General features: G+C 43.4%; 1 protein-coding gene across 3 annotated transcripts in view; it reads right to left on the bottom strand.

Moving 5' to 3' along the window:
* Positions 1 to 25429, bottom strand: part of dlgap2a (discs, large (Drosophila) homolog-associated protein 2a) — a 52082-nt gene that overhangs the window by 16996 nt on the left and 9657 nt on the right. The window contains exons 2-6 of one of the 3 annotated variants that reach the window (XM_013912393.1): positions 23413 to 23627; positions 14675 to 14743; positions 13481 to 13640; positions 12626 to 12842; positions 5819 to 5878 (exon numbers count right to left, since the gene is read on the bottom strand). In XM_013912393.1, coding sequence (XP_013767847.1) covers positions 5819 to 5878; positions 12626 to 12842; positions 13481 to 13640; positions 14675 to 14743; positions 23413 to 23627 — 721 coding nt within the window. Of the gene's footprint in view, positions 1 to 5818; positions 5879 to 6110; positions 11037 to 12625; positions 12843 to 13480; positions 13641 to 14674; positions 14744 to 16491; positions 16624 to 23412; positions 23628 to 25429 lie in introns of those variants that run through there. The other 2 variants (XM_013912394.1, XM_013912392.1) reach the window with 2 other exon arrangements.

Here is a 25429-nt window from a genome sequence, read left to right as displayed (position 1 = left end):
CTCAGCCCCCCAAAGCTCTGATCCTAGAATCGCCCCAGTGGGGCATTACATTTGGAAGAAGCTAGCTGCTAAAGAAACAGGTTGCGGGTGAATTAGAGGTGCAACAAATTGAACAAATGAAGCCTCACAGCTCTGCCCAGTAGCCTGAAGACAAGCAGAGAGAATAATGGCTTGTTGTCCACAGACCCATCCAGGGTGTACTACCCACCCGAAGCTGAGACTGAAAAATACTGGAAGAACATCCAGGAGAAAGAAGCGTCACTGGTGGATCTAAGAGCAGACGAGAGCAACCTCCCAGAACAAGAGCCAGTGAACGTCACAAAGACAGCCATCCAACCACAAGAATGAGCTGGACCAGTACCTGACATGATCCATGCCTGCTGACTGACGAAGCTCACAGCACTCCACGATCGCCTGGCAGCACAAATAAGGGTCACTGCTAACAGCAGGCTGGCTAATACAAGGCAGAACCATCCTGACCATAAAGGGTCACCATCGAACTACCTGCCTCTCCACTACGTGGAAGCTCCTCTCAGGTATTGTAGGAACTAAGCTGAGCAGGTACATGAGTCAATGAGCACAGGTCAGAAAGGCTGTATAACAGCAGAGGGCCACAGCACCAGCTCCTCAAATACCTCCAGAAGCAGTGCAATGTTAGGAAGCAGTGATCTGATACCCAGCTGGAGTAATAAACTCACCCAGTGCTGACAGGACTGCTGGGATTGGCTTCAGAAGAATTCAGGGACAACTGGGTTGTATTAAATTCAGTTAAACTGGATTGAATTCAGTTTTATTCATATGGCACCAAATCGCTACAACAGCCACCTCAGGGCACTTTATATTGTAAGGTAAAGACCCTACACTAACACCAGCCCTCATCACCACAGCCTCAGGTGTTCAGAGACTGGTTTTTACACATAAAGTAATAACACAGTAAAAAAAAAAGCCGTTGTGAAACGTGAGACTGATCTGACATGGATGAAAACCAGAGAAGTAATCAGGAGTACTCATGTGGAGGATTCTGCTAAAGGAAGGCTGACACGTCTCGTCTTCTTATTCTGCCCGTTTCACAACAGAAGGAAGGAGGATTACTTTCTTTCAAGTGCAAATGAGAATATGGACTTAATCCACAGAGAGATGGACTGGGGAATGGGTCACGAATGCCTTCTGGGCTTTGACATGTCTTTATTTTCAGAAAGCTCATCGTAGTTACAGGCCCGAGCATCTGAAGCACGAGCTGTGAGCCGGCCACCTCAGAGCCAAGAGCAGAAGGAAGAGCGACGGCAGAGCGGAAGAACACCGAGTCACGCTGCGGGGCAAGTTATAGGTTATCGTTTTCCTCGACAAAGAGGCAAACTGAGCTGAACTCAGCGTTTCTTGTGTGCTTACATCACACAAAGCCACTACTTTCAGTTCTAATGAGCTGCCCCATCCACGCAGGCCCCCCAAACACTAATGTGTAGAATTAATAGCATTTCACAAGTACAGAGCAAACACAAACCTTTTTGTTTGCATTTATCTTAATAAAGAGAGAAAATTCTTGTAACCATCAAAGCCAGCGCTTCACCTGAAACCTACAACAACTTTTGGCCTCTTTCTCACCCCGACTGCAGCTGTGTATAAATAGCTACAGACGTCTGGTCTATGAAGAGCGTTCTGCTCCAGGGACTAAATGACTCACACTGACGGCCATTCACAGAATTAAGTCCTCGTGGATGAAGAGATGCGAACCCGAATAAAGACGGAAAATGGGAGAGAAGGAAAATGTAGAGGTAAGAGAGAAAGAGGGAGGGAGAGTAAATCATTGCAGATATAAAGAGGGATGAAAGAGGGTTTTGTGTGTGTGTGTCATAGAGAGCAAGGATAAATCAGGGAGTGCGGAGCGATCGAGGGAGGAAAGAGATGACCCATTGAAGGGGCATGATTCAGCAGGAGGACCAAAATAGAGCCATTATTAGCCAGCCAGTCGTGCAAAGGGGAGTCATAACTCTTGGTCCCATCTTGTCAGTGGCAGTATTACTCAGCATGTAGATGAAGTGAACACCAGAACATACGCACTGCTTGCTCACTCATTTCAGACAGAGTATTTAACACTATTATTATACATCATGTTCCAACATATGAAGCTGTGGTGATGTAGTGCAAACTGCTCTCTGTGTACGTGAAGCCGAGTGATGTGATGCTCTGTGTTTAGAGGTTGGCGACGTGTCGGGGCGCACTTTGTGTTCTGTCTCCGAACTTTCTGTTTTTTATTCTTTGACTTCATCACGTTTTAAATGTTGTTTTGATTTGACTTTTATTATTACCTTTAACTCAGGGGTGTCAAACTTCAATTTGAACGTTTTTGTTAAAGATTAAATGACTGTTTTTATTCTAGTGGGGGAAAAACTAAAATGTGTGAATGTGTCACAGGGCAGAGGAATGAGCTACCAGAACCTTTTCTGTCTTTTTACACATTCAACATACACAGAAATGCGTTGTTGAAATCGCAGTTCTTTTAAAATATCTCAGGGATTGAATGTTCAGCTAAATGTCGTTACACTGACAGAAAGGGCAGTTTCAGCGCTGGGCTGCATGTAGCTCACAGTATAAAGTGATTTTGACGTTCCTGTTTTAAATTACTGGTTCTTAGTGCTTTTTCTACTCGCCTTGAGCACTCAAAGCGCTTTATACAACATGCAATAAATTAGACGTGACTGTAGGGTCCTTTACAAACATCTGCATGTGATGAGCTGTGAGTGAAACCAGGAGGAAACCTCGTCCTTAGTCAAGAGAGCAGTTTCTGATGCTTCAAGAATGGGAACATGAGAGGCTTGAGAGGTGTAACAGACCCATTTTTAACACCGCGGTTGTTTTAAGAGAACATTTTGTGCAATTAGCAAAGCAGCAAGACTGCCAGCTGAAGCAGGACCATCAATCAGGAAACGCAGGGAACTGCCCCGTGCGGAGGCATCAAACCTGAAGGCCCGGGCTCACTGTGTGCTCTTTGTGTTTTTGTATGCAGTTTAATTAATTTAATTTAACCCTTTCAGGCATGAATTATGACAACCTCAATCAGGATCTTTCTCTTAAGTATTTTTATTCATCTTTAAAAATATGTATTTCTCAAAGAGTTTTTTACATGTCCACTTAGGTGGACAACATACGTTTTGACAAACGAATCAATAATATGTCTGTTGTGTTTATGTGCAAGTCTACCATCAACACTGACACAAATACAAGAAAACAACCTTTGAATCCACTGCAGTGACCAGTATGTGTGAAAGGGTTAATTATTATTGTTAGCAGTGTTAATGTTAAGGACGTTTTATTTTTGCTCTTAGGTTACATCAGTGGATCTGTAAAGAGAGCACACGTGGCTGAGGGGAAAATATGTGAGTGCCGAGGCAATCAGTAGTGCAGCGGTCCCTCGTTTATCACGGCGTTACGTTCTGAAACTAACCAGCGACAGGTGAAATCCACGAAGTAGCCAACTTTATTTTTTACAGTTATTATAGATGTTTAAAGGCTGTAAAACCCGTCACTACACACTTTATACACTTTTCCCAGACAGGTACGAACATTTTCACACTTTTCTCTCTTGTTTAAACTCTCAAAGTTCAAACCTTCGTAGAAAAATAAGTCCAGGATTATAGAAGGAAACCAAAGGAGTGCAAAACGTTTTGTCGACATTGTTGTGTTTGTCGTGGAGAAAACTTACAAACCTACAGCACAGTCACACTTCTAGCATCGAAGATTTATTTGACAAACTGAACGCATTCTGTACTGTACAGAAGACACGCGGAGGAGATTGATTGACAATGGTCTACAGCCAATCAGGACGCGGATCAAAACAACAAAACAAAACAAAAAACATGGAAAATTGCACAAAAAAAGGCTGCGAAAGGTGAACCGCGTTATAGCGAGGGACCACTGTATCTGTGAGAGGACATCAGCTAAACATGTTCAGGTAGACCTGGCATCAAGTCTGGTATGGCTGTTTTTAGTGGGAACACAAAATCTTCCAAATGTTGCAACTAAACTAAGAAGGTTTAGTTGTGCTTAAATGTTGCATGCATGCATTAATTGGAACATGCATGGTGCAATAAATAAACTGTGACACAAACATGTAGAAACCTGGGAGGATGTAGTCCTCGAGCATACACGAGTACAAACGGACAATATTTGTTTGGGCCTAAATCTGCTGAACGTGTCCATCGCAGCGAGCAGACGAAGTGCAACGCAGAGTGCTCATTTCTAAAAAGTAATCGATGACAAAACCTTCAGAGGCGGCTAAATTTATTCAAAGTAAAAACCATTTTGTTTTCTCTATGCGCAACAGCCAGGCTGATTAACGTGAGACACAAAGGCAGTGAGTCAACCACTCCATCTCTGTTAGGACCTCTCCATCTATCAGGCTGGCTGCATGCTAACATGGGCGTGGAGTTTGGAAGAGAGTTGAGTGACACGTTGTTAAGAGTCTTTCTCTCCGGCTGGATTTATAACTACGAAGGAAATGCAGCAGTTTGTTTTGCAGTAGGCTTTTAAGAATATGTAAATGATCTGAAGGGAGGCTGGAAGACGAAGAATGATGGTGGATTCCATTATTGGCACTATCACAAGCACTGCAGACAGAAACATTAAAGAAATGAATATAAGAATAACTCACTACAGATAAGAGAGAGCAGACAGGGTGAGTCATTACTCTGACGTACTCAACCACACCTGGAGGGTTTGTTAAAGTTTAAAAGCGTCCTGAGGAGCGTGATGGCTCATTGTGGACAAAAACATTGTTCCTGATAAATAAACCACACGAGTGGCTGCAGACAGTCATTTTATAACCCGTTCTTGATCTGTGGATCAGACGCTCTTCTGTACTTGATGGAAGCCACACTCTCGTGGTCGTATTTAATGGCTTCTGCAGTCAGAAACGGTGCCACCGCTCTGCATTAGCATCCAGAAGAGCATCTGCAGGGCAACAGTTAGCTGCACGCCACTGTGTGTTCTTAGCCTCACGTGTCATGTGACACTTCATTAGGAAGATCGTTAAAACATACAGAACAACAGAGCTTTCAGAGGTGAGCGTGTCCATGTGTCTGTGTGACGTTTGAGAAACTGGTGCACTCATAAATATGCCAAGCAGCAGCAGAGAAAGCACTCTCAACGATTAAGTCTGCCTCAATCAGAATATGCAGGTTTGTTTTAATGGGGCTGTAGTGAGGAAACTGTCCTCTAGTCAGAGCCATCCCAGTAAGCACCAGCCTGCTAGCCATAAGGGTCTGTATCAGCTAGATCAAACCCACTGACTCCCACTTGAGACTACGGCTATAGAAGGTTTATCACCCATGTCCAGATCGCCCAGTTTAAGAGTCTGCTTTTTGCTAGGCTTGGCTCCAGACAAAACTAACCCCAGCCCATTACTCATGCTGCTAACAGCCAGCCAGTTTCCTGCCAGTTAATTTCCACTCAGTTTTCCAGTTCACCAGTGTAGAACCTCCAGAACCCAACAGTTCCCTGCCCGACCGTGTCCCCACGTCTTTGCGGTCCATTTTTCCATGGCTTTATTTGGCTCTTTGGTTTAACTTGTTCAAGTTGAATTAATTGACTTTGACAGGTAGCTACGGCTGTAGCCTCCTGTGGACCGAATGAAGTTTGTGATGCCATGAATGTGAGTTGGTGCAGATCCTCAACATTATTCTCAACAACAGAAACTATATATTTCTTTCTCTCTCTACTTTCTCTCCTTTTTTTAACAGTGTGCTGCAGGACAACTCGTGTTTCATTAAAACATGTCACTTTGAAACGGAGCAACAGGGAATGCCCCAGGTAGACAGTTTACCTGGGGTTTGTTGGGGTGTCCAATCAATGCTGCAGGTGGAGGGGAGGCAGAACTGGATCCCTGAAAACAAGGGAGCGATGGGATATTCAGAAGAGGGGGCGTATTTGCCCAAACACACAGTATAATGGATTAACAATACAAAAAGCCATACTTAGATTGGATCCAAGAACAAACTGCAGGATATGAGGATCATCTGGCACAGTGGGAGTTTGTGCTTTATGATTGCTCCTATTGCAGCAGGATGAGCGTCGTGATAGAGTACCATCATTATAATAGTGTAGAAGTGCCCGATTGTTCCCGTTAACACCAAGCAGTAAGCATCTTCTTTACTTCAACTCATTTTCTGATATTTGCTGGGTTATCAGTTATTTCCAGACTTTATTGAGGACACAGATCACGAGTGGGTCCACAGAACAACAATGATCATTTGTCTTTTATTTACGATGACAGCATGACCTCTACAGTTTATCACACTTTATCTTAAATCATAAAAAAATACTAATGCAAGAAAGTGAGGTTGTGATAACCCCGTCTAATGTAAAGTACCTGATGAAGTGAAAAATAATGATCGTATTTGTCACCGTTTGACTCGCTGTCAGAAAAGGTCTCAGCGCTTCCATCCAATTGAACCGACCTTAATCTTGATGAAATTTGAAAATGAAATGAGTCTACAGCAGGAAGCAGTCGAAGCCATTTTGTAAATTAAGATTGGGCAGATAACTTGAGGCCACTGGCTTTTTTTGGTTTGTAATAATATAACAGTAAATACCGTGTTGTGACACACTCAGGTCGGCCGGCGCGTTAGCCGAACACACCTGCATCATTCTGTCTGTTCCAGCAGGAAAAGCCTGGCTTTACGTGCCGTTGCACGCTGCATCCTACAGCACTTTATTTTAGGATTATATGCTACAAATAAAAATATTACCATTACAGTGCATAATAAATAGTGAGCTACTTCTAGTTACGATCTTTGCAAAGGTAAAGGAAGAGAGCCAGGAGAAGAAGAAAAGTGGAGCACTTTATGTCAGTAAAATGAATTCAACAGTAGAACCTAATTAACTTCCCTCCCCTTTGAAAACCTCTCACATTCATCTAATTTAGCAAACTTTAATAAAGTGCTGTGCGCACATTCGACTCAAAACAACAGACGGAAATCCTTTTCTGGCAGCTCACTGATGTTCTGCTGAAAGATCCTTTTTATTCCGTGCACTTTATCAGAGCGCAGATTTCAGTGGGCGACTCCACATAGACCGCATTAATTGGACAGAGAGCGCAGATATATCTTCTGATTTTTGCCTGGCTGTTCGTTGCTGGTAACAGAATTCTGCGTCTTCGGTGGTACGTAGGCTCCTTTCATTGCACTGAATGTCGAAATGAAGCTATGAATAGAACCGAGTACCTACAGTGAGGCACTGCATATGAAACACAAGGAAATATGGAGGCCATCTGTCATGCACCATTACTACATTATTTTCATCAGTCAGTATCACACATGTGGAAATGCAGCACTACGGCGTGACACATACCTCTTTTCAGGAAGGAATACAATTCAGCATGTCATCACACTTATGTCCCAGTACATTCTCAGTCTTTGATTCCTGAGCGTTAGGATGATAGCTTACAGTAAAAAATACATTATCACCTCTGAGCAAAGCCTGTTATTCCAGTGTCAGACAAATGTAATAATTTAGAGCGTCTCTGATGAATTCATCCGTACAGTCCAGAAAATGTGTGCATGTTTGATAGCAAACTGTATGTGTATGCAGGTAACGGTAGCTACATACTGTGACTCTACTGGTTTGCAATTTTAGTTGGGAATGATTGTAAATGCAGAATTATTTTCCAACAAAATGCAGCTGTATGCAAAAGTCTGCCCACACCTTATTTTACCTAATGATGATTGTTAATGAATCCAGACGGCTGAGACGTCAGTGATGTTAGCAGATGCAAACCTCTGCATGTGGCACATTTGATATTTTTTATTATTTTTAAGCCACTGAATTTAAAAAAGTTATTTTTTCTAACACCTGTGCACCGCTGAGGTTGCATTCACTGTAAAATATCAACAGAATAAACAATTTGCTCAAACTTTTGCAAACAGCTGTAACAGTAGAGGATCCCAGTTCCACTCAGCATTGTGCAAACATCATTTCTCATGTTCTTCTCTCTTTAAACCCGTCCATCCAACAGCTCACATAGTAAACAGTATCTCTTTATATAGTTATATGATAACTGCCAATATTTACTTCACCCCATTTTAGAGTGACAATGCAAGTAGAGCTCAAAATAGGTCAAAAAAAGGAAAGTTGCCATAATCATTGCAAAGACTGCTGTGACCTTGTACACTCTGGACTGTTTCTACAGTCTATTAGTGAGCTCTTAAAAGAGTCTCTTAAAATAAATGTGTACAGCATTTGTTATGCAGGATAATCCATTGATTTGAACCAGCACTCTGAGGATGAGGAGTCCTTTCCTGGGAGATGATTCACATCAGAGATGACAACTGCTTCAGAGAGCTTCGTACTGCTTTCAGTGAATGTTTATGAAACATTATTGTTCAGTGCATTTATCACTGCAGGAGTTTATGACATTCTCGCACTGTGTTGCAGTCCATGAAATGCAGTTTTGCTGCTACCAATGCAGTCTTTTTCCATGGACGATGTAGAAGGAAGTTCTTGCTTGAATGCCAACAATCCCATGACATTTCGATGCGCACGTCGCTGTAAGTGCACTGGCAGCTACAAACCAAAAGCTATAAATATAATTTTCAGCTACATTTCGCCTGCTGAGAATGAGGTATGAGCTCACAGAGTGAGAGACACATATGTGATTTCTGCGCTGTTGTACTCGTATCTGCCACTCCACAGTTCTACACTCGCACTCCTGTACATCGAGTCTCGCCTGTGGCCCCTCTTCTGCCACCTGTACCACAAAAAGGCCTGCTCAGATGAAGCTGCTTCTGGACTGCCTGGGACATCCTCCTCCACAGGTCCCACAGTCATATGGGATACAGCCACACACTCCAGTATCTCTGCTGTAACATCATCTGACTCCATGGATAGCAGGTCCTCTGAGGTTATCTCTTGGAGATCTGGGCCTGATGATAGAACAGGTTCTGAGGCTGGACTTGTGGGTCCAAAGTCTAATTCCAGTGATGTATCAGGAGATACCGAACTAGGAGGGGATATTGTGACAGTGACCTGTGGTAGGATGTCATGTAATCCCGAGGCTACGTCCTGAGACATGTGATACTCCGTAGCTGGGTCCAAACAGACAAACTCTGTTGATTCTGAAGGATCCAAAGGGCCCATTGCAGCAGGGTCAACAGATGGTAGAGGTGAACTTGAACTGTCTGACTGGTACATGGGTGGGTCTAAATCCTCTACATTTGATAAAGAGTCAACACTAATGTCAAAAGGCTCTGGTTCAGGATCCATAAACACTGAGTCCAGATCATCTTGATCCAGGGAAGTCAGCATGACCAAGTCAAAATGGACCAGATCAGCGTGATATATAGTGGTGGTGTCCAGTGGTTCTGGAAGAGGTGGCCAGTCTGAGTCTTGAGACTCTTGAGATTCAGGGTTTGGTGGAGTTTCTACAGAGCTGGAAGCAAAAGTTGAGACGGATGTTTTCTCCTCATCAGGGAGGTCGGAAGGATGATCGGGAAAGGTGATAATGGGATCTGGATCTGTGACACTGCCGGGTGGACTCGCAGGATCGTCCGAGTCAAGATACTCTGACACAACAATAGAAGGACATGTTATGCCGCTATCCAAATCAGACAGTGTAACAGGATCAAACTGAGGAGTTGGTGCATCACAGACTGAGGTTGAGCCTTGACTAATGGATACGGGCGATTCTGATGGTTGAAGTTCTTCTTGTGTTGGGTCTGAGGAATCTGTATTTTCCAGTGCTGAATATGTTGAGGACGCAGCAGTAGGATCTTGAGGGCCTGAATCTGGTTTGTCCACAGTGACAACATTTGGAGACTCTGAATCTGACATGATGTCATAATCCTGTTCATCTGGTGGTGACACTGTAACTACAGGGACTGGGTATGGCAGCTGTATCGTATCTTTGTGAATTTGCTTGGAGTCTGGGGGGTTTGTGTTATCTGTGAAAGATGGTTCAGATTGGGGTAGGAAATTATTACGTGGACCTACATCTGTTTGTTGTGGAGTGATTACCATTTCCTGTTCAGATGTTGATGAACCCTGAGGACTCTCAGGGGCTGTTTCTAAAGAAAGTGGCGCTGTACCGTGGGTGGTGAGTGTTGGCTCATTAGTGGCCATGTCAGAGGAGCTTAGAACTGCACCGTCGACTGCAAGCTCCGATTCAGCTCTGGTGAGCACAGCAGTAACATCAAGTGTCTCTGGCTTGACTGCTCGAACAGAGACAGGAAGTATTGGATCCAAAGAAAGTGGTATGGCACTTTCTACGTACATTGACTGTGGAGAGGCAAGAATGCTCGGGTCCATGGAGAGCTGTTTTGGCAGGCCTCGGCGGGCCCCTTTCTTTTCGTCTTTTTCTTCTGGACAATTAACAGCTGCATCTGCAGTGCTCTGCCTGACCAAGACTTTGCTGCGGGCCTGGGTCCCCACCGATACCTTGGATATTTGGGGCTTTTTCTCTCTAGCCCCCCCAGCGCCTCTATCTGCAGTGGAGGTTCCAAATCTTCCTGCCCCGGGCCCGGGTCCAGGCCCCGATCCCGCTCCAGGCCATGCCCTTGTTCCTGTCCCTGTACTAGGTCCAGCTCCTGCACCCAAGCCTGCCCCAGCTCCAGCGGCCATGTTGCCTCCCTGGGGAGACCATGTGTTATAATGCTGCGTGAAAGTGTTGAAATTACTGTTGAAAGCACGAAGTTCTTTACAGAGGTCCCTCCTGAGTTCAGCTAGCTCTCGACGCATGGCCGAGACCTCTTCCTTCCACTGCATGCTGATAGCGGCAGCCAGTGTAGCCGACTCTTTGATACTGGCCTGGATGGCCTTTGGTGATGGCCGTTCTGGAGCACTAGCTCCAGTGGATCTGAAGAGGCTCGGAGAAACAGGTGGTCCAGACAAGGGTTTGGCTGTAGCCCCCGTGTTGTCTTGGTGGTAAAGCCTGTCTCTTCTGATGGGGCAGCCTAGATCATCATGAGTCAGAGGGACTGTGTCTGCCAAATCCTCATGTATTCTGTCCTGGTCAGGTAAACAAGAGTCTTCCTGCACATAATTTCTGTCTGGAAGACAAATGTAGATATATATATCTGTAATATGGCCAAAGGTGTGAGCAGCTGGAGAGAATGTGCTTTTTATTGTCACAATGCAGTAACATCAAGTCATGCACTGAATGCCATGAGTCAAAATAAGATAATAGCTGAAATGTACAGCAGTGATTATTGTGCCAATCTCCTCGTGTGACTCCCACAGATGTATAGCAACAATATGTCATATTAGCATTTAGACAGCACTCCCATTTTGACTCATTTATGCTGATGGTTTACACTGCCTTCTCATCCTTAATTTCTAGCATGCATTCTTCACATCTTTTCAATGCACAAAGCTGAAACTCCTAGCTCCTGGAACACATCATAGAGAATGGACAATTTCGTCTAATCAGCGAGGTGTGCGAACAGTCCTTGCGTGCTCTTCGGCTTCCGTTTCAGGTAAGGAAATGTGAACTTTGTGCAGTGAAAAGAGGCAAAGATGAGCAAATATTCCAAAGCTTTTCTCATCAATCAGGAAGTACAGTATGAACCCTATTGAAAATGTCAAGTCCAGTTTGACTGACTAAATCGACTTGCCCCATTTCCAAAACTGGGGCAAAATGCATTGCACCAAACTCTTAAGAGATCTTTGAGTTTACTGAGAAAGCAGTGTAAGCAAACATTTATAGGTATGAAGAATTGATCATAAGCACATCTCCAGATGTCCACACCTCTAACTCTCCCTATTATAGCCCATATAGTTGGATCATGAATCTACTGCGGGAGGAGGTGGAATCCACTTGGACTTCTTGTCCGAGCCGTTTCTCTTCTGTTCTTCTCTTCACATTCTTCATCTGTACAAGGACGTATCCTTTCCTCTGTGAATCCAGCAATCAGGGAATTGTTGAAACCAGCAACAGCTTACAATTTGTTATAATGAATGCTCAGTATCAGAAGTAAATGCATGTTTCAGCTGAGTAATTTGCACGTATGATACATATGACTAACTAGTGCGACAGTTCGGTTACCGCTGTAGTCAGCTGATCCGAGTGTAGACACAACTGTCTGCAGCTCTGTAATATCATCTCGTTGTGCGTAAACGTGAGCTTGAGACAAAATAACTTGTGTGAATTAAACAGTCTGTGAGTGAAAAGCTGCTTTTGCAGCACCGTGTAAACTCACTTCAAGTAAAAACTTCATGTGGTGTTTCCAGCGAGACGATAAAGCTGCGTGCTCACTGTCACCATGTGGCACAACAAAGAAATATATGCAGTGGAAAAAGCAGCAGGTGTCCTTATTCTGACCTGATTTTTATTTCAGACACTTTCCATTTGTGATTTTCAATAGGGTTCATAGCTTTACTCTTTGATGCATCCAGTGGATGAGCAGATGAAGCACTGTATCCAAAGTACGAACAGCTCACAACTGGTAACTACAAATGCCTCAGTAAAAATGAACACATACAAGAATGATTCATGCAAATATTCTGAAACTGTTTGACAGTATGAGTTGGCACTAATAGTCTTTATGTATCCATAACCACACATCCTTGTTAAAATAAAACGTATTAGTGTCACATGTCCACTAATATATTGTGCAGATTTATGTTTAACCATGGTTACCTGTGGTGGACCTGATGGTGGAGGTGACGGTGGAGGCCATGGGGGGAATGCAGTCGTCATCTTGGGAGTAGCCAGCCTGGATGGCTCGCAGGTAGCTGTGGCTCCGGGTTCGGAAGCAGCCGGGCAGGTCCAAAGCGTCCATGGCCTGGGATTCCACCTCGCTGAACACAGACTCGCACACAGACTCAAACTGGCCATTAATTTCTGTTTCACTCACCTGAGAGAAACAAAGCCATAAATAAGCTCCATCGATCGAGGGTAGTGAGGATACATATTTTTATCGGTTGGCTGTAAACCTCCACTTTTTCTCACTTTAAAATCATAAAGAAGCAGAGTCTGTGAGAAGGTTCGTGGAGTCAAGGTCGTACACTGTCAGAGAGTTCGTGACACATTTGTTGTTGGATTTGATGTGAATGCCTTTAAAACAGCAGAAACTGTTTAACCGTTATCTCTCCACTCTCATTTGGCAATATCAGGAATCAAAGATAAACATCTTGTTCGACTGGGATTAGGAATTAGAGGAAGTTTAGTTGAAATGCTGGGACTCCAAGCAAATCAATATCTCTCTTTTACTAAGGAGATGAATATCTCAGCAAGCCCCACTGGAATCCTTTAATTTGTCCAGATAAACAATGTGCGGTAAAGTGTTGAGACTAAATTTATGTCAGAAAAATTATGCCTGGGCTTTGAAAACAATACTCAGTGCCGTGACAATGAAACTGCGAGAATCGGCCTCTTTAAGTGGGATTTTAAATGAGATGACTTTATTACATTTTCCTGGAAATTAAAGCCAACCCCTCTGGCTCCCTCGGGGATCCAGGAAAATCTGTGCAAACCTAAAGGATGCGCACTCACCTGGCTCACTTGGCTAACACAGCTAGCCTGACTGAGGGTGCTGACAGCCCGCATATAGCTCTGATTCCTGGAGCGAAACTTGGGTGAGTTGTAGTTGGTGGAGGGATCCAGGGCAATGCTTGGGTGCATGTCCCTGGTGGCTTGCAAGTGGTAGCTCTGACTGAACAGAGAGAGAGACAAAGAAAAGCAGGACAGGAGTGGGACTACAGCCATAAAGCAAATCAATTAAATATAATCTGACTGATAAACAAGCATTTTGTGTAACACGATGAAGAATTACTAAGCACAGCTGGCTGAGCTTGAGAGGGAGGCTGGATGACACCGTGGCTCTTAGGCTGTCTCTTCCTGTTCCCCCCCGCTACATTCATTCGTGTCCTTAGAAAGGCACTTTGATTTTTGTCGTGCTGAAACATCCAATCAGTGCTTGGAAATGAGGGAAATGCAAATCAGGGGCTAGTTAGTGAGCAAGCACTTTGGAGAGCACCCCAGTGTCAGCCAGGTCAATTAAACGTGCTCCCCCAGCAGTGCAGGAGAGGTGCTCAGAAACCCACGGCTGGTTAGGAATCTGCCGAAGAGAAAATGACTCGGAAGAAATGTGCTTTAAGTAAAATAAAGAATACTATGTGAGCCGCTTTTGGAATAGCAAAGTGAGGTTGGGTTCCCTCCGCCAGATCTATTTCTAATGACAGGCCGGGATGAGTAAGCAGTTTCTGGGCTTTTTATAGAGATAAACGCTGGTGTTTGGCAGCATGAAAATGCCAGTGTGATTAAAAGTCTCCCAATCCATCTTGTGATGCTGTAGCAAGGCCCTGCGTATTTGCAAAGTAATATCAACTTTCTGAACACTCAAAGACATGCTGGGGTAGAAACACCCAGCGATTAAGTGTAAATGTTGTGGTACAAGCACCACATATCTTATTTTTAGCACTATATTTAAAAAAAACTCTAAAAGCACGCTGATGTAAAGAACAGCAGGAAAAATCAAATCTGCATTGTGTGCATCATTGCCTTGTGCTTTGGCAGTATGAGCAGATTGCCCCAGGTGACCTTTCATTGACTGGTCTTGAGTGTTTGCTCTGTAAGGCGTCCATATTGAATATGTCAGCAGGGCGGCGAGCCAGCTGGCTCTGACATCTGACCGCTGCAACGTGGCAGCAACAGAGAGGCAAGGGGAGGAGCTGAACCTGTATTCACCTCAAGTCTGCAGCAAAATTGGTGATGTAGTTACGCATGTCACTGTTGATTTTATCCAGGCGGTAAGAGCTGTGGGTAGAGAAGAAAACAGAGTTACTGGGTCCCACAAGGAGCTGTTGGATGGATGTGACATCACGGAATGTTTGCTTGCGAATTCTCACCAAAGCGCCGCAAACATTAGGGTGACACCGTATGACCGTCATGGCGTTTGTGTGATGAGGAAAGTGGGTGGATGCTACAGTTAGAGTCAGCTGGCAGGTTGAGACAATGTAACACGTTCACACAACGAATGGCAACATGAGGAGTGCGGTACGAGTTGGTCCACAGTCGGTGAAGAAAAAAAAGGATCTGATGATGAATGCTGAACACCACAGCTACAGTGAAGCATCAATCACACTCTCTTTCTCTGTGTGGCTAATTACATTTGGTTAATTGAGCTAAATGAGGACAAAAACACTTTAAACTTTAAAGCTTTTAGCTGACAAGATCAGATAGAAGTGCACCGGCTGATGCTTGAAATGTGCATGACTTCGCCCATCGCTGCCTGTAGAGCTGTCTATTATCAGCAGCAGAGTGAAGGGAGGCTGTTTTGAGAATGCGTCGGCCCTTTATCAAATCATGCCACAGCAAATTTCCTCTAATGTTTCTGATTGGTACTAATGCACTTCCATTGTTGGCCAATATCACAACAGGGGATGATGGGAATCTCACACTTCCTGCTTTTTACGCTGCCAGTGAAAGTGCTGTTAGTGGTTAAACAACGTGCATTTTAAGCCGAAACCATTTCATCCTGGAGCAAAAATTCAAATAATCATTTGATTTAAGGGAACATTAAAAGAACGGGGACAAAAATTGGGAAACATGCTTGGGCGTAGGTGTGTTTGATAAAGAGCAACGCCCTGCAGAGATCTTTACTGCAAATGTTTTCTAGGGTTTTGTCAGTGTGGTGCAAGAAAGCAGCAATCCTGAAATACCTTAAAGAGGTGAGAATGTGAACAGCAGAAAATTGAGTTTAATGCACCTGCAATCGCCGAACCAAGACGACTCACAGCTGTCTGTGATAAGCTCTCGTATATGCTGTTTAAGCCATGAGCGCCAGCATCCAGGAGGCTGCGGTCGTCGAGAACGAGACGCTATGTCGTGGAAGATTAAAAACGCTCATTTTGCTACAGTGCTTTTGTTATACTAGAAATAGAGGCACAAAAGTGAAGAGACGAAGCCCTGGAAACAGAAAAGCAGCATATCTATGCATGACACGTCCCACGCAGCCACGAATCAATGAATTGGAATTCCGCTCTGACCTTGAGATCTGAGGGAGAAACGCTCAAACACAATGCCATCTAAATGAGTAATTACAGTATGTTGAATCAAGAATTATCGAAAGCTTTGCCAGTGTTAACTCTGATTAATTATAGCAGCCGGGAGCCGAACAAATGCGAGTTTTTTTTTTGGAAAGTGCCGTAAATGCACGTGATTGATCAGCTTGTGCGATCAAAGTCAAAGTGTCGTTTAAAGACAGGGTGACGGCGACAGATGTCAAGTGGAGATGCGCGTGTGCGTGTGCACGCGTGTCAGCGCACCCCGTTATCAGATGTGACATATGATTACCGATTGACTCATTATGCTAATGACTCATAGTGAAGTTTGCCACATGCCATTCAGTTCATCATCATTAATACTTTCTTTAAATATCTTTGGCAGGTCTGACCACGGCACAAACAGCCATTCATATTCATTTCATCGCAGCTGTCAGCTTTACAGGACGCGTGCGGCCTGGGCAGGCGTGGGGCGAGCGGATGATTATCTAAAACAATCACCTATCTTCACTTCTCGGCTCCACCCGCTCAGCGAAGCAGCGATGCATTCTTTACTGGTGAGGCGAACAAAGAGGCGACCCCGTCAAACACGAGAGCCCGGAAGAGTGAGGCGAGTTGACACGACTCGACAGGCTGTTCTCGCTTTAACGTGATTTGCTTCAGGGACCTGGTGCTGTCAAATTTGTGTTTGGCCAATCTGTACGCCCCCAGAGGGACATCGAATTGGTACGAGTGCAGAGGAAATCCAACCTGCGCCACTTCTGTCTTAGATCCAATCTAATTCCATCCCACGAGGCCGTTGAACCACAACAGCCTCAGAGCTCTCACATCTTTGACATCATTTACAAACATGGAGCGCAGCGCTACGGTGACACAAGCTGAAAGTGGTCAGACTTTGAAGTACCTCTTGAGATATTAACGTGCTCAGACAATTAAGAAGTATCACTGGTTTAAAATATCACCTGGTGGCTTAATTATGCAACCAAATTAAGTCTTCTTCAGGTCTAATTTCTTTTCAAATTATTGACTTAAAGTGTTCAAGTGTAAAAAGCATCTTTGTCAGTGCTGCATGCAGAGTAGGCCAGTCAGAAAAACACTTTGAGGGCTGATTTATAAACCTCGGCGCGCTCTTTCATATACAAATAATACACAAAACTTTCAGTCATGACAGTGTTTAGATTAAAGCTGCAGGTCGATCCGTGTCTCCAAGCTGACCTTCTCACATGTTCTTGTGCCTGTAAAAACTTCAAGAGGATAATAAAAATAATAATCATATATAATAATAGTTCAGGTCTTTAAATGTTTCAGGCATCTGGTACTACGGGGTCTTTTGATGTCTGATCTCTGTAGATTTGAAAGTCTATGAAAAGCACAGTTTAGAAGTTCAGGGACTGATCTGATTTACTGCTTTACTGCCACTTTATTAGGTACACCTTGCTAGTACCATGATGGACCCTTTTTCTTTAATTCTTCGTGCTTCAACAGGTTGCTGGAAACATTCCTCTGAGATTTTGGTCCATGTTGGCACGACAGCATCACACAGCTGCACTTCCATGGTGTGACTCTTCTGTACCACCACAACCCAAAGAAGCCAGTCTGAGATGATCTGAGCTTCGTGACTCGGTGCGCAATCCTGCTGAAAGCATGTATCAAAATATCCGCCACTACACCACCAGCAACCTCCACCAGTGAAACCAGGCAGGATGGAGCCATGCTTTCATGGTCTTTACAACAGATTCTGACCATGCCATATAAATGTTGTAGTAGAAATCAGAATTTCGGCATCTTTTCTCTCTCCATCGCTCTTCTCCTCTATTTTTCTTCTCCTTCTGTTAACTGTCTTCCTAAACTCTCTTTCTTTCTCTTCCCTGTCCCCCGCTCCTGTCCTTTCTGATTGTAACAACTGAAAATGAAAAAAATAAAATAAAACCTGAAAAATAAATTATAATAATAAAGGTCAAATAAAATAAGACAATCAAGTGGACCAGTATAGCAAATACTGTAATGTCTACTTGGGGAAATAAATCTGCTGGGCATTTTTCTTGGCCTTCAGGCAATAATTCTGATCCACGTCCAAATCATATCTGACAGATATTAAAACTTAAATATGTAAAAACACATTTTTATCCAACAGTTTTATTTATTTACTTTCATCACGTTTATATTTATGGTTCTTATTTGTTTGAAAAACAAAGTGAACTCGTAAACAAACACTGTGATTGTGTTGTTCTGTACTCAAACCGTAATTCAATCATTCACAGTGTAGGAATTAGTATGTTAATGTAATTGAAAAACCTATGGCCATAACCCGAGGTTAATGGCATCATCAAAAGCTAATTGGGGTCACGAGTTATCAAGCCTGGTGTCCAATCAATGACACAGGCTTGCAGGAGTGGGTCAGAGCTACTGTAACACACTCGGGCAATTTCAGTGTGCTCTTCACAAGGATGTGAAGTGCGAGTTGGCTTGGAGGAGAGAGATCTCTGAAACGTTGGCTACAATCTTCTCACTGAGGGTTTCAGTATTAAACAAGCTGTATATAGAGACAGTTTAAGGCTGGGGCTACGCGCCCCACATGTTGGGATAGCTAACGATAATTATTTTAACTATAGACAGATTTAATAAAAACAACACACAGCATTACGTTAGCATGCAAACACCACTGACTGCTGACATACATCAACTAAGAAGCGGAATATTCGTGTATTTGTGGCAGTTTTGCCGTTGTTTGCTCACACTAAGAGTAAACTGAATTTGTCACGTGTTTTAAAGGTTAATATCAGGGTTTAGTGGCGGCAGGCTGATGCAGCAGGACAATAAACCTTGAACTAAAATTCCATCTTTTGAAGCGGAGCGGTCGGAGCCCTAACCTTAAGCTGATGTAGATGTTGTGGAATTACCTCAGGAGAGCCGTTCGCACAAGATTAAAGCGCACTGCTGAGCGGAAGCAATTCCGTAAGGAAGAATGAGGTCCGCGGTTTGTTGTGCAAGCTTTTTAAAAAGCCGCTGATTGGAGCATTTTCTGTCTGGACAAAATGTTTCTGTTACCTCACACATCTTTGCCATTTCTCTACTGCAACTTCACTTCCAGTATAACGCATGTACACCTGCTCATATAACCAGGCTCTTTTAGTGCCGCGCTAAATCAATGCCAAGCTGTTGGATGCCACATTATGATGTTCTCAGAGCGCGATCAGTGGAGTATTAGTACTCTTCAGTAATGACACCTTTGGGGACGTTCCTGGCATTTAAATGAATGCACCGACCAACCTTCTCCTGCAGACTAAATGCCATAAATGGACTGGGAGTCAGGCCCCACAGCCTGATCCATGAGTGTCAATACTTTTCTTTCAGCGGAGCCCAGCAGACTCGGTCTAACCGCTGAGAGGGCTATTATTCAGAAGAGCCTTGGAGGACAATAACTGCAACTGATAGCCCTTCCTGCTGTTGCATCTTCATAAATCATTCACTGTTTATGTCTATTTAAAACGGACGGTGATGAAAGCTTTGCAAGGTGTGACAAAAGTTGCATATCTCACTGATTACACAGAAAGAGCTTCTGAGGTAGATGTTAACATGGCCAGACTCCTCATATCAGCATGATCCTCGCTGATCACCAACCATAACATTTCATTTGTCAGTATATATCCTCTGGATCACATATCTGGCTTATTATGTAGTCATGAAAGAGAAGTATTTAACAGTAGAAGCTGGTTTCTGGATATCTGCTGACCTACTTCCTGTTCTGTTATCCTGCAGAGAGACGTCGCAAACACTTTGCCAGAAAAGCTCGCAATTAATCCTTCTGCTGTGCGTGTGTGTCTGTGTTTTCGCGAGGGTCGGGTTAATAGTGGCGAGGTGCATTAATGGATTCCGTGGGTGTTGCCCATGGACGTTTCCACGCTTCTGTGGAAAAAAAAACAAAACCGTGTGATGGAAAAGCCTTTTAAAAACCTGCCTGAAGAGCGAGAGTAGAAGAGCGAGGGACTCATCGGTGTGTGTGGGTCGTGCATCTTACTGTGACTGTCTGACAGTGCATACCACAAACTACGGGGCTGTCACCGGCCACACTGCACACTGAGGTCAGACGCAAGGTCATCTTTGCATAATGCCTCCAATTTATGTCATTATTTGCTTTTAGGCTTGTGCAGACCCGAAGCTGAGCAGACAGACAGTGTGATTTATGCAGAAGTCTCAGCAGCCCTGTGATGAATTTTTCCTACCCGCTCGTCCCCGAGTGGAACACATGGCGCGAAGGAGAAGCTGAACAGGATATACTTACATTATGCAGCAGAGGCAACATCAACCCTGAGCCACAGGGATCGTAGTTCTGTCCAAATTTCCAAATAAATTTAGCAGAAAAGGTGTATTTTTTGTTAAGTATTACAGCTCTATAAACAGGCTCCTCCTATTCAGGGTTTATGTCTTTATTTAGCAGGGTGCTGGACAGTAGTGCTCATCCACCTCATGTTTAAGGTGCAGATAAAACTGAAGATGAAAAGGTGAATGGGGCCGGTGCAGAAGCCCCACCCACCAGTCACTGGTTAACATACCTGCCCCCCAAGCCCCAGGGTAGTTCAGTATTAATCCTGTTACCTGGGTAAGTTTGATCTAAAAATAAGTGTGGTCAAACAAGACCTCATTTTTCCTGCAGCATCACCTGCTCTGAGTGGCTTCTTCAGAGTTTAGTCCACCTTCCACATTATCCCCAATTTTGCCTCCAAGGTTCTTTCTGTCGTCACCTGAACTGAAGAGCACTCGAAGTGATTTTAGTTAACAGGAGAGAAAACAAGTGAATTAAAAGTTAGGTTTAGAAGTAAATCTAAAATGTTTTTACTCTTAAATCAAAGTCTTACTGGAAACACATCACAATCATCGGCGTAGATCACAGAACTACCGCAGAGTATTTGCCTTTGATCTTGTCTGCACATTTTGTCCCAAAGTCTTGATAAAAGGAAAGAAACCATCGAACTGTCTGAAAATGAGAAAGTAAAATCGGGCTTTCTGCGACTGAAGTCGAGGCTGCGGGTCTTTAATGGATCCCGCTGCACTCGACTCAAACCTTGGCTGATAAATGCACTCGATATATGAGAACAGAGGCAGATAAAAACACTGTGCTTTGGAAAAGCAGGTCTGGGATACCCTTTAAATTGTCACATTATTAAAATACACTTGTGAACCTCAGCTATAATTACAGTTTTCACATTCTGCAGAGAGAAAAGAAAGATGGCTCCGCTGAGCGAGATGCAAAAGTGAATCTACTTTCTTTTATTGCCACCTTTTAGAAATGACTGAAAATGGGAATCTGCCAAACACAATGTCTTCATTTAGTGTCTGGAGTACTGTTAAAACACAATTTCAAAACATAAAAGGCAGTATAGTAAAATGTGCAAAAAAGGAAACACTGGATAGAATATACAATTTAGTAATAGAAAGGATGTCGTGTGGTGCCTCTCATGTTTATCCAGAGCTGTGTTCAGGTGAACACCTCGTGAAGGACGAGGTGAGGCAAACAAAAACCGACAAATACCTCGAGTCTGTTGGTAACACAACCTAAGACTAAACGTTTAAGGACACAAACAGCACTCTTTAGTACAGGTGTCCCCAACTCCAGGCCAGTTTTTAGATGTGTCCTTGATCCAACACAGCTGATTCAAATGACCTCCTCAACATGTCTTGAAGTTCTCCAGAGGCCTGGTAATGAACTCATCATTTGATTCAGGTGTGTTGACCCAGGGTGAGATCTAAAACCTGCAGGACACCGGCCCTCGAGGCCTGGAGTTGGGGACCCCTGCTTTAGTAACTCATTTTATTCTAATCTGATGGGTTTGTAAAAGCAATAATCAAAGTAACTCGTCTCGCGTCTCTCTGTAACGTAACTGAGTGAGTGAGTTTTTCGCGTGTCTTCAGCTCATCTTATCTTGTAATCCTCTTATGAGTGTTTTCCTCCACTGACAAGTTATCGAAACAAAAGCCCTCAATTTCCTCACCATTTAATAGGACACGTCCCAGAAGAGTGCGCCTAACATGTTCTCACAGCTGATATGAAAACCCATGAAGGAATTCTGATGACTACAAGGTTCAGCCATCAGGGGCTTGACACCGACGTGCTGGTGGGTCAAATATGGAATATTAAAACTGGTGCTCGGGGGATTGTGCACGAGAGAGGTAACAGTGAGGCAACAATTGCTCCTAAGAACACAGATCCATGTTCATGATCTGAAATTACATCAGATGTCAGGAAAATGAACTCATTTAAAGAGGTTTTATGAAGCAATAAAGGTTCCAGAAGCTGGAAAAACTACACTTTTATATGAATGTCAGCTACTTTAAATCGGTCATAAATACAAAAAAAAAAATAATAATTAAGTGTAATCATTGGGCAAACAGTGGTTTATCCAAGCTGCAAGGAGGCTGTTGTCTTATTTTTACTCTAATTTGACTGATGTATCTCCTAACCGGTCGCAGCAGATGGCCCCGCCCCTCCCTGAGCCTGGTTCTGCCGGAGGTTTCTTCCTGTTAAAAGGGAGTTTTTCCTTCCCACTGTCGCCAAAGTGCTTGCTCATATGATTGTTGGGTTTTTTCTCTGTATGTGTTATTGTAGACTCTACCTTACAATATAAAGCACCTTGAGGTGACTGTCGTTGTGATTCCGCGCTGTGTAAATAAAATTGAACTGAACTGAATTGAACTAAAAAATAAGGCACTCCTACTCTGACTTCACTTTTCAGACCTCTAACCCAAACCCCATCTGAAACATAAATGGGCACAAAACCGATAACCTCAGAAATAGTAACACCGTTTTGCATTTAAGTCACATTTTTATTTATGTTTGAATTTGAGTTTTCATTATTAGTAGACAGCTCACAAAGGTACGACTGTACCGGGGTTACAGTACGTAACCAATGGTTGTTGGTGACCTATAATGAATTAAAGTGAGAGGAAATAAAGGGATTTTTAGACTGTGGGTGAAAACAGCTGCGGCACGCAAAGGAAACAGACAGAAAGCATGCAAGTCTATTATAATCAACCCTCAAACTAAACTTGTGAAAGTTTAATTGATAATTATATGAGCTGTTCAAAGTTTTTATGTTTGGCAGCCACAGCGGTATGAACCTCCACAGTTGGATCCCAGGGAAATCCTGGTGGACGTTGAGACATTGAACAGAGTGGGATCAATACTTAGAGTTTGACTGGTATCATCATGTTTTTCTTTCTTCTTTGCAAACATAAGAAACCATGTGTAGAATATGTGATTGCATAAACATACATGTTTATATTCAGGACATCAGATAGATGTTTGCTTTGTGCAGCACTACAGGGACACTGACTCACTAAACACGACCCTGCAAGGAAAAACTAAAACCGAAAAAGAGCCAAACAATATTAATTACTAAAACTTGTAGCTAGCATGCGTCATACCTCTGGGAGTCCAGCAGATCCCTGGGTCTGATGATGGCCTTGACCAGGGCGTCTGGCCGCACTGACTTCTGAGGCGACATCTTGGGGCTGGAGTCTGACTCGCCGCTCTCCTCGTCCCCCATGGCTTTAACATAGCTGCTGCTCCGCATCCGACGGCAAGGTATCTCATCGTCCTTCCCACCTCCAGGATAACCCCCCCACTCATCCTGGGGCACCTTGTGGGTAGGGGGAATAACAAAGACACATAATGGTTGTTTTTGCTACTTGGGAGCAGAGCATTAATACGCTTTCATCTTTTAAAGCTTTTAAAACAGTGAGCGTTTGGAAGCATGTTTGAGCCGCTCCATGAATGTATTATTCATGATGTTTTTAGCTCCGCTTGTTCCTCACTAACTTCCCAGTTTCCTCCTTTAGCTGCTGATTGCTCTGTACTACAAAGCTGCTAACTTTGTTTTTTTACAGACTTTAAAATGCCCATAAATCTGAACCAAACCTCAGACCTGTCACTGCAGATGACCTCTTATGTATTTGTATTGACAGAACATATTTATTACTGCAACTTTAACAGCCTTTTCCTCTCAGTGTGGCTCTCTTCAGCATTACAGATGCCTGCTTTACAGAGTTCTGCTTTGCTTATTAGAAAAAGTGTATTTCTGATACTTGGTGTAGTAGCATTCATTATGTAAAATTACATTTAAAACACTGAATTCACTGTATTAAATATTTTAAACAATAACAGAGGACAGAGGTTTTTCTTAAATGACTAAGTCAAATATGCAAATCAAACGTTTATCACCATGAGACTAAACACTGATTTGCAAAAACTAAACATTTCTTTCAGCAGTTTCACAACAACAATAATGAAACAGATAAAAACAAAACCGCGAGCACCCTGCAGCTCAGCATGTAGCACCGACAGAATTAATCTGTTAAATCTTGATTTTCACTCCTGCATATGCCGTCAGACTCCTGAGCCATCGTCTGAAGACTCTCTGAATCCATTCTGTACCAGTGAAAGTGTCACTCGCTGCAACACAACCCCCAGTCACGCACCGCCCTACAGGCTGAGCGGAGGCATCTCCAGTGGTGAGGGAAAAAGTGTGTACTACTATAAGATAACAAGCGGTTGCTGGCAATAGCAACATGAAACTGGTTGCAAAGAGCTTTGTGGAAAACCTGCGGTTGCTTGTAGTTTGCACAGAAGATGCTGATTTGTCTCTAAATATTTTTACTTCTGCTCATCAAGTGTTTGCAGACAAGTGGGTGACCTCTGTACAAACATCAGGCAACCCTGTGATCCTCTTTGGGACCAGCCAATCACTGCTGGACAGGGAAAGCACATTTTTCCCTTGTTACTGGTAGTTGTGTGACAGGTCTGTGGGAGTGGGGCCTTAGCCGGGTGTACTTCTCAAGAACTTCCACACCGTTTTCCTGGTTTCATCAGGATTCTCATACTGAATTCTGTGGAGTGGATGCAGGGAAGATTAGTGGAGATTATAACCTCGCTCCTCCATATTTACCTGATCTCCATACGTACTCGCCCCCTTGTACACGCCGCTCTTCTTCAGCTTCTCTTCTGCTGTTCCACCTGCTCGCCTGACTACCACAGGAGCCTTTAGCTTCCACTGGATCTCCGGACTACAAACTCTCTCCCTACTTTTGAATCGCATCTTTAAACCCATCTATTCAGAATTGCATATCCTTCATCATGACTCTGTCTTCGTCTACTTTTACATTGTTTAGTTTTTGTACTTTCATGCTTGTTTTTATTTTTCATTTACCTTATGTTTTTATGTTGTTGTACTAACAACACAAAGACCTTGAGGGTCTTTAAAGGTGCCTGTGAATAAAATGTATTATTATTATTGTGTCAGTGAACAACAGATGATTGCACCTTTACTGGACACTGCAGAAACGTCCAAATGTTACTTCTGGTGTGTTGTTATAGCGAACCAAAAACAGGTTCCTGAGTATGCAGCTACCCGAACACAATCTGCCGTCTTCTTGTACTTTCTGC

Source organism: Pundamilia nyererei, unplaced genomic scaffold (genome assembly GCF_000239375.1).
Source record: "Pundamilia nyererei isolate P.nyererei 1_Seehausen unplaced genomic scaffold, PunNye1.0 scaffold00088, whole genome shotgun sequence".
In the NCBI taxonomy this organism is placed as follows: Eukaryota; Metazoa; Chordata; class Actinopteri; order Cichliformes; family Cichlidae; genus Pundamilia; species Pundamilia nyererei.
Note: the sequence above shows the minus strand (reverse complement) of the source record. Positions and strands in the feature narration are given on the sequence as shown.